Genomic DNA, 9,138 nt, shown 5'->3' with positions numbered 1-9,138 from the left:
GCTTTTGGAAGCTGGATTTCACTGGAATGGATTTCAAGGGCCATGTCGCATTTACAGAGCCCTCGTGCTGCCAAGACACTGGAAACCCCCCACAAGTGACCCTATTCTGGAAACTACACCCCTCAAGGAATCTAACAAGGGGTGCAGTGAGCATATGGACCCCACTGGTGAGGGGCACAAATGTGGAACAATGTGACGTAAAAGTAAAATATTTCATTTTTTCACTTTCATGGCACAAATGTTCCCGTCAGCAAGGGGTCCATATCCTCACTGCACCCCTTGTTAGATTCCCTGAGGGGTGCAGTTTCCAGAATGGGGTCACTTGTGGGGGGTTTCCAGTGTTTTGGCAGCACGAGGGCTCTGTAAATGCGACATGGCGTTCATCATCCATTCTAGCCAAATCCAACCTCCAAAATCCAAATGGCGCTCCTTCCCTTCGGAGGCTTGCCCTGCGCCCACATGGCGCTTTATGTCCACATGTGGGGTATTTTCGGACCCGGGGGAAATTGCTCTACACATTTTGTTTTTTCCCCCTCTTTTAACCCCTTGTGAAAATGATAAATTCAAGGCTAAACCAACATTATAGTGTAAAAAATGTAATATTTCATTTTCACGCCACATTGTTCCACATTTGTGCCCGTCACCAGTGGGGTCCATATGCTCACTACACCCCTTGTTACATTCCTTGAGGGGTGTAGTTTCCATATTGGGGTCACTTGTGGGGGGTTTCAACTGTCTTGGCAACACAGAGGCCTTTTGAATGCAACATGGCCCCTCGAAATCCATTCCATCCAAATCCAGCCTTCAAAAACCAAATGGCGCTCCTTTCCTTCGGAGGCTTACCCTGCGCCCGCACGGCGCTTTATGTCCACATGTGGGGTATTTCCGTACTCAGGGGAAATTGCTCTACACATTTAGTGTTTATTTTTATCTTTTAGCCCCTTGTGAAAATGAAAAAATCATGACAAGATTAATGATTTAGAGTAAAAATTTTACAAAAATTACACTAAATGTTGGTCTAGCCTTGATTTTTTCCATTTCCACAAGGGGTTAAAAAGAAAATGAACACAAAACGTGTAGGGTAGTTTCCCCTGAGTACGAAAATACCCCACATGTGGGCATAATGTGCCATATGGGCACAGGGCAAGCCACCAAAGGGACAGAGCGCCATTTAGAGGCTGGAATGGAGGATGGAGGCCATGTCGCAATTACAAAGCTCCTGTGCTGCCAGGTCAGTAGAAACCCCTGACAAGTGACCCCATTCTGGAAACTACACCCCATAAGGAATCTAACAAGGGGTGCAGTGAGCATATGGACCCCACTGGTGACGGGCACTTACGTAGAACATGTGCCGAGAAAATAAAAAATAAATTTTGTTTCATTTTCACGTCCCAAATGTGGCCGTCACCAGGGGGCCATATCCCCGCTGCCCCCCTTGTTAGATTCCTTATGGGGTGTAGTTTCCAGAATGGGGTCACTTGTGGGGGGTTTCTACTGCCCTGGCCGCACAGAGGCTTTGTAATTGCATCATGGCATCCTCTAATGGGAATGGCGGCCATGCCTACTTAGCTGGGGAAGAGGGACAATTCTAATCTATTTGGGGGTATTAGGCCAATTATTAGTTTATAAGGTTGGAAATGACAGGTGTCCATCAAACTCAACCAGTGTTGATCCAGAGGAAGGCAAAAACCCCTCGTGAGGCAGACGACAGTAGCCTCATCACAGGGGAAAATTCCTTCCCGACTCCATATTGGCGATCAGAATAATCCCCGGACCAACGTGACCCCTGAAATAGGAATAAGAAACAGAATTTAGATACTGTAGAACCCCAATGACGTGTGGTACGCCTTGAAGCGATCCAGTATGCAGAGGCCACACTCTGCACTTCTTCTGGGGTCTCCCTTTCTCCAGTGTGGGGGACATCACCTGGAAAATGTTGTCCTGGTGCGATACGGGGTCCCTCATATCCAGAAGCGCAGAGTCCGCTCCATGGCTGCTAAATATTAGGGCTCTATTACTACTTCTGATATTTTCGTATCGTGCCGCAAGCTACAGTAGCTCGGGCAGCGAGGGACCGGAAGAGGGGGTGCTGGTATAAAAGTTATTCCCGTACAGGTGGTGACCTTTATCCAGCAGTGGGAAGATCAGTTCCCGGACGATCTTCCCACTTGTTCCGAGGATGGGGGGGGGAGGGGGCATCTGGGGGCTGCATTCGGGTGTCCCTTCCTTCATACACTCTAAGGGTACATGCACACTGCGGAATCGCGACAGATAACCCTTCGTGCATTCCGCAGTTGGCACCCGCCGGCGGAGTGATGCGGGCACGCGTCTCCACACGTGTCATAGACTCCATTCTATGCACGGGCGGATTCCGCTCTCCGTCCAATGTATTCATTCTTTGGATGGACGACGGAATCCGCCCGTGCATAGAATGGAGTCTATGACACGGGTAGAGACATGCGCCCGCATCAGTCCGCCGGCGGGTGCCAGCTGCGGAATGCACGAAGGGTTATCCTTCGCCATTCCGCAGTGTGCACGTACCCTAAATGTGTAAGAGTACCCTGAGATACGCTCACAGAGTTTGTAGAATTTCACGCCATACCGTCATCTCTTATTGGGACGGTACTGGCAGAAAAGACGTGTCTGGGGGGCAGCGTACGCTACGCTACCCCCAGACACGTCACTGGATGATGAGGATGAATGGAGGAAAGAAGGATCCCCCCCATTCATCCTCACTGGCTGTTTCGGTGTCGGAGGCAATAATAACGTATCCCTCTGACGCCGAAAACACCCTGGGGGCCATCTTTATACGGGGATTGGTATATGGGGTATGTAGTGGTGTAGTGTCAAACTTTATTCAATGTAGTGTGGTGTAATGTAGTGTTTTTTTTACGTGTTTTTTATTACAGTAAGTATAAAAAAAAAAACCTACGCCAACAAAGGAGTTGCTGATAAATGCCGCACATAAGTGCGGCATTTATCAGCAGACCATGGCAGTAGAATATAGAAAAAAAAAACACCCTACGCCAAAAAGGAGGAGTTGCTGATTAGCAGCGCACTTTCGTGCGATGCTGATCAACACTCAGCGGCGATAGGGTGCGGAAAATAGAAAAAAAAAAAAAACTTTTTTACATTCTGAACGTCCCTGTAGCTGCTGATAAGTGTATTACACATAACAGCCGCTAGAGGGCAGCAGAGCGCAAAATACGGAAAAAGCCGACGCTGGAGCCGAAAATAGCCGAGAGAAGCCGAACGTGACGTCACGGAGGAAGCCGAAGACCCGAACGAACAGGACGCCACGAACCCGGAAGACGCCGATCAGGAGCCCGGGACAGGTGAGTAATGTACAAATACCTGCTCTGGACCCCTCGGCTACCTAGCTGAGGGGTCCAGGGCAGGTATTTTTTATTTTATGGGACTCTGATCGCCGTGCCACCGGCCCGATCGCCGTGAACGGCCGGCCGGCCGTTCACGGCGATCGGGCCGGTGGCACGGCGATCACCATTACTTTTTACAGTAATGGCTGTCGGTGCCGTCCTCGGACAGCACCGACCGCCATTTTTTTCCGGGTCACCGATGACCCGGAAAGGTTCCGATCGCCGCTATTGGCTGATCTGAATTGATCAGCCTATAGCGGCGATCGTAAGCACGGGGGGTGTTAACCACCCCCCCGTGCCGTGAAGCTAAGATGGCCTGCTATGATTTATAGCAGGCCATCTTCCCCGATCGCTGTGTGCGAACACGCAGCGATCGGGGAAACATCGGGCGTAAATTTACGCCCTGATGCGCCAAGTACCAGGGCGCGAGGGCGTAAGTTTACGCCCAATGTCGTTAAGGGGTTAAGTTGCATACAGTGGTGTGGGTTATTTACTATAATGGTGAACGTTAGGGATCATGGCTTTAGCTCGTCAACAATAAAAAATGATAAGAAACAGAGATTTCTGACTTAATGGCCCAGATATCCTCAAGTGGCTCCATCAGAATTCTTTGTAACACAGGACTTTTTTCCACATTAAGGCTATGTTCACACAGCATACTTTTTACAAGAACGCCCATTGTTTTCATAAAGAAATGTGTTCCATTGAGGTCAACAGCCATCATTCACACAATGGCATCGTGTGCTATGACATGTCAATTATTTCAGGCCGCTGTACACTGATTTCAATGCAATTTTCAATGCAACAATGACCATTGTTTGACACTCATCAGGGCATGGCCTATGTTGAACTAAAAGATGCACCTGAATCTGATTTAAAATTCTGATGCACTTTAAGCGAAGTAATAGCTGGTTTAAACTACGTAGTTTAAAGTCTTTAAAGAGGACCTGTCTCCCCCCGTTCCGGGGTGACAGGCTCCCGACCCCCGCTAGAGCCCCCTATATCCAGTCCTGGGACCTGGGAGAAGCATCCCAAGACTGGGTCCAGCTTTTCCCGGCACCCGGAGTGGATCAGCAGGGAGTGGAAGAGTTAAGAGTTGAAATCAAACGAAGTGCTTCGCTTTGGCTGGTGATTCAGACATCTCTACTCCTGAATATATAATAGTGATTGCAGATTTGGTAGACCAGCAGAAAGCCTGAGGACAAGCCATTAATAAAAGTGCAGGATTAGACTAATCAATCATTATATGTGCCAGATTGATCAATGTGGTGCAGGCTGTTTGTTAAACCCCCCCCATGCCGGGATGACAGGCTCCCGACCCAGCTAGAGCCCCCTATACTTACCTGAGCACTGGTTCCTGCTTCTTGATCCGGTCCGGAGACGGAGATTTCAGCGCCCGAAGCCCGTCGCGCGCTCCTGAGATGAGTCCGATGCCCATAGAGAATGAATGGCGAGTCCGACGCTCATCTCAGGAGCGCGTGCAACGGGCTTCGGGTTAAGTCAGACCCGGCGCGATCAGGTAAGTATAGGGGGCTCTAGCAGGGGGTCGGGAGCCTGTCACTCCGGCACGGGGGGTGACAGGTTCCCTTTAAGTGTGATTTAACAAACAGCCAGCACCACATTGATCAATCTGGCACATATAATGATTGATTAGTCTAATCCTGGACTTTTATTAATACAGTCTATTTGGGCCAATGGCTTGACCTCAGGCTTTCTGCTGGTCTACCAAATCTGCAATCACTATTATATATTCAGGAGTAAAGATGTGTGAATCACCAGCCTAAGCAAAGCGAAGCACTTCTTTTGATTTCAACTCTCAACTGTTCCGCTCCCTGCTGATCCACTCCAGGTGCCAGGAAAAGCTGGACCCAGTCTTCGGATGCTTCTCCCAGTTCCCAGGACTGGATATAACTTTTCCCAATACCTGGGGTGGAATGGCACGTAATGGAACAGAGTTGTAAGACGGATGACCGGTAAGACGCTTGCAAATCAAATGAAGCGATTGGTTACGTTTAGACGGGCGATTTGCTCATCTCAATTTGAATTGATGGTGAGGTGCCTCAAGTCTGCTTCTACTCCCAATGACCAAGACAAAAGATCACAACACAAGGAATACAAGAATACTGGCCATGACACTTCAATTTGTACATTCAAAAAATTTTATATGGAAAAAAACACACACACTGTTTCTGTGCAAAGACATTTATGTTGTAGTTTGCCTCTAGGACTCAAACTCATTTGGCTATAAAGGTCACTTTATTGAGGTGAATTAATAAAACGGAAGGAGACTTGAGAACATAAGGTCTCCCTCTTATGCCAGGAACCATGTTTGGCCGAGATGATCTCTTCCTGAGTGTGTAGGTGTAGTTCTGTGTGACCACAGTGTTCCCGAGGTCCCCAAGATTCTGCTGCTCATCTCTGTAAAAAGTGGTTTCTGGATTCCTTCATGTATTGTCTACATGGCTTAGAGAAACTCACACGGGTGGCATGGTGCTAGCCATGGGCCTCCTAACGGTGCAGACTTTCCATAGTAAATAGCACCTAAACACAATGGACCATCTCAACCTCCCACAGAGATTAAAGAACTTTTTATTCCCTGTCTCAATGTTTTGGATATTCCTCTTAACTTAAGGGACGCAAGGTCACCCTATGTCCATGATGGATCATATCCTCCCCAGTTTTGGGGTGGAGCCAAGAACACCCTTCTACCCCTATGAGTAAAAGATACAACTCCCATGTAGGCTACGCGAGCCACCCCTGACTTCAGGTCATCCATTACTCCAAAGGCCCTGGCCATAGCCTTAAAAGTGTCTCTAGTTGTGTACTCCACCCTCACCGTCCTACCACCGGGCACTTGTCCTTGAAGAACCTCTTCTGCCCGAACTCTTGGTGCCCCATAAACCTGTTCCACAAACCAAGGATCATAGTTTTCTTTTAAGAGGTATGAAAGGTCTATTCTTGTGAAGGCCACTGCATCCTGGTTCAGTTTAATGAATCTCAGATGTTGGTCAAAAAACTGACCCTGGCTGACACCTTTCCTTCCAAATGTTCTAGTTCGAGGCAGCTCAGGTCGTACACATGCCCTACTAAGTCTCTGCTCAGGCCTCCTGACCCAGTCATCCCAGAAGGCTGCTGGCCACTTGGGTTCAAGCTCTTCCCATAGCTCCCGAAGTAGCAGCCATCCAAGGCCTGGGAAAAAGTCAGAACGATGAAGGATGGAGCTGCCCTTGGCATCCACTAATGCCTCCTTTCCATTGTCATTCCAGGCAGAGATACACCACAAAGTGGGATCCTTATGGAGAAGGTAATGTGTACTTAGGAAGTATTCATAGAAGTCTGGAGCCACTTCAAGATCATCTTCCACTATGATGGCTGACTTGTAGCCCATGACCCTAAAGATCTGAAAAACAAAAGGTAAATTGTTAATGTAGCGTGCAAACCTTACTAGTAAAGGATCTGCACAATACTATTATGTATGTGGAGTTCAAAGACTTCCCTAACACAACTCCACATGGGGTTCAGCTAATCGTTCTGGGTCCCAGAACCCCTGGAAAATATATGTGGGAAGCCATTTTCACAGTGGCCACTACTGGGCAACTAACTTGTAATGCAGAGATGACCGGAGTTCACCAGAGTGAAAGCTGGAGACCTGCCCCTATGAAATCATGTATCGTAGTAGTGCCTTACTTAATAGAGGATATTAATACCATTGCTGATCCTATCTTATCTATATATTGGTATCACCTATTGTGAATGGTCTGATCCCATCTTGTCTATGTACTGGTGTCAACAACCCCCCCTCATGTTCCTGTGATACCCTTTCTTTGGTTGGGCCTTAAACAATCAGTGTATTAGTAGCAGATTTCACTCCAGCACTAGATATACTAGATGGATGTTTTGCCAAGGAATCAACAGAATACCTGGGGGCGCTATATGTACAGTTTCTAACAGCAATATCTACACACAAGGCTATACAAAGAGGAATAGCTGAGGCCAGTGTACATGTGTATGGAGGAGGAGAAATAGCTGAGGCCAGTGTACATGTGTATGGAGACGGAGGAAAAGCAGAGCCCGTGTACATGTGTATGGAGGAGGAGGAAAAGCCGAGCCGTGTACATGTGTATGGAGACAGAGGAAAAGCCGAGCCTGTGTACATGTGTATGGAGGAGGAGAAATAGCTGAGTCCAGTGTACATGTGTATGGAGGAGGAGGAAAAGCCGAGCCCGTGTACATGTGTATGGAGACAGAGGAAAAGCCGAGCCTGTGTACATGTGTATGGGGGAGGAGAAATAGCTGAGGCCAGTGTACATGTGTATGGAGACGGAGGAAAAGCCGAGCCCGTGTACATGTGTATGGAGGAGGAGGAAAAGCCGAGCCCGTGTACATGTGTATGGAGGAGGAGGAAAAGCTGAGTCCAGTGTACATGTGTATGGAGGAGGAGAAATAGCTGAGGCCAGTGTACATGTGTATGGAGACGGAGGAAAAGCAGAGCCCGTGTACATGTGTATGGAGGAGGAGGAGAAATAGCTGAGGCCAGTGTACATGTGTATGGAGGAGGAGGAAAACCCGAGCCCTGTACATGTGTATGGAGACAGAGGAAAAGCCGAGCCTGTGTACATGTGTATGGGGGAGGAGAAATAGCTGAGGCCAGTGTACATGTGTATGGAGGAGGAGGAAAAGCCGAGCCCGTGTACATGTGTATGGAGGAGGAGAAATAGCTGAGGCCAGTGTACATGTGTATGGAGGAGAAGGAAAAGCCGAGCCTGTGTACATGTGTATGGGGGAGGAGAAATAGCTGAGGCCAGTGTACATTTGTATGGAGGAGGAGGAGGAGGAGGAAAAGCCGAGCCCGTGTACATGTGTATGGAGGAGGAGGAAAAGCTGAGGCCAGTGTACATGTGTATGGAGGAGGAGAAATAGCTGAGGCCAGTGTACATGTGTATGGAGGAGGAGGAAAAGCTGAGTCCAGTGTACATGTGTATGGAGGAGGAGGAGGAGAAGCCGAGCCCGTGTACATGTGTATGGAGGAGGAGGAGAAATAGCTGAGGCCAGTGTACATGTGTATGGAGGAGGAGGAGAAGCCGAGCCCGTGTACATTTGTATGGAGGAGGAGGAGGAAAAGCCGAGCCCGTGTACATGTGTATGGAGGAGGAGGAAAAGCTGAGGCCAGTGTACATGTGTATGGGGGAGGAGAAATAGCTGAGGCCAGTGTACATGTGTATGGAGACAGAGGAAAAGCCGAGCCCGTGTACATGTGTATGGAGGAGGAGGAAAAGCCGAGCCTGTGTACATGTGTATGGGGGAGGAGAAATAGCTGAGGCCAGTGTACATGTGTATGGAGACGGAGGAAAAGCCGAGCCCGTGTACATGTGTATGGAGGAGGAGGAAAAGCCGAGCCAGTGTACATGTGTATGGAGGAGGAGAAATAGCTGGGCCCAGTGTACATGTGTATGGAGGAGGAAAAGCTGGGTCCAGTGTACATGTGTATGGAGACGGAGGAGAAGCCGAGCCCGCGTACATGTGTATGGAGACAGAGGAAAAGCCGAGCCTGTGTACATGTGTATGGAGACAGAGGAAAAGCCGAGCCTGTGTACATGTGTATGGGGGAGGAGAAATAGCTGAGGCCAGTGTACATGTGTATGGAGACGGAGGAAAAGCCGAGCCCGTGTACATGTGTATGGAGGAGGAGGAAAAGCCGAGCCTGTGTACATGTGTATGGAGGAGGAGGAAAAGCCGAGCCCGTGTACATGTGTATGGAGGA

General features: G+C 48.8%; 1 protein-coding gene across 8 annotated transcripts in view; it reads right to left on the bottom strand.

The window, feature by feature from the left end:
• Positions 1-5,518: 5,518 nt before the first annotated feature.
• The window catches only part of MGAT1 (alpha-1,3-mannosyl-glycoprotein 2-beta-N-acetylglucosaminyltransferase), a 32,675-nt gene continuing 29,055 nt past the window's right edge, over positions 5,519-9,138 (bottom strand). For all 8 annotated transcript variants that reach the window (XM_069985805.1, XM_069985810.1, XM_069985804.1 and 5 more), the window contains one exon: positions 5,519-6,777. In XM_069985805.1, the coding sequence (XP_069841906.1) occupies positions 6,025-6,777 (753 nt within the window). In that variant the 3' untranslated portion in view covers positions 5,519-6,024. The remainder of the gene's footprint in view (positions 6,778-9,138) is intronic.

This window comes from Dendropsophus ebraccatus, chromosome 10 (assembly GCF_027789765.1).
Source record: "Dendropsophus ebraccatus isolate aDenEbr1 chromosome 10, aDenEbr1.pat, whole genome shotgun sequence".
In the NCBI taxonomy this organism is placed as follows: domain Eukaryota; kingdom Metazoa; phylum Chordata; class Amphibia; order Anura; family Hylidae; genus Dendropsophus; species Dendropsophus ebraccatus.
Note: the sequence above shows the minus strand (reverse complement) of the source record. Positions and strands in the feature narration are given on the sequence as shown.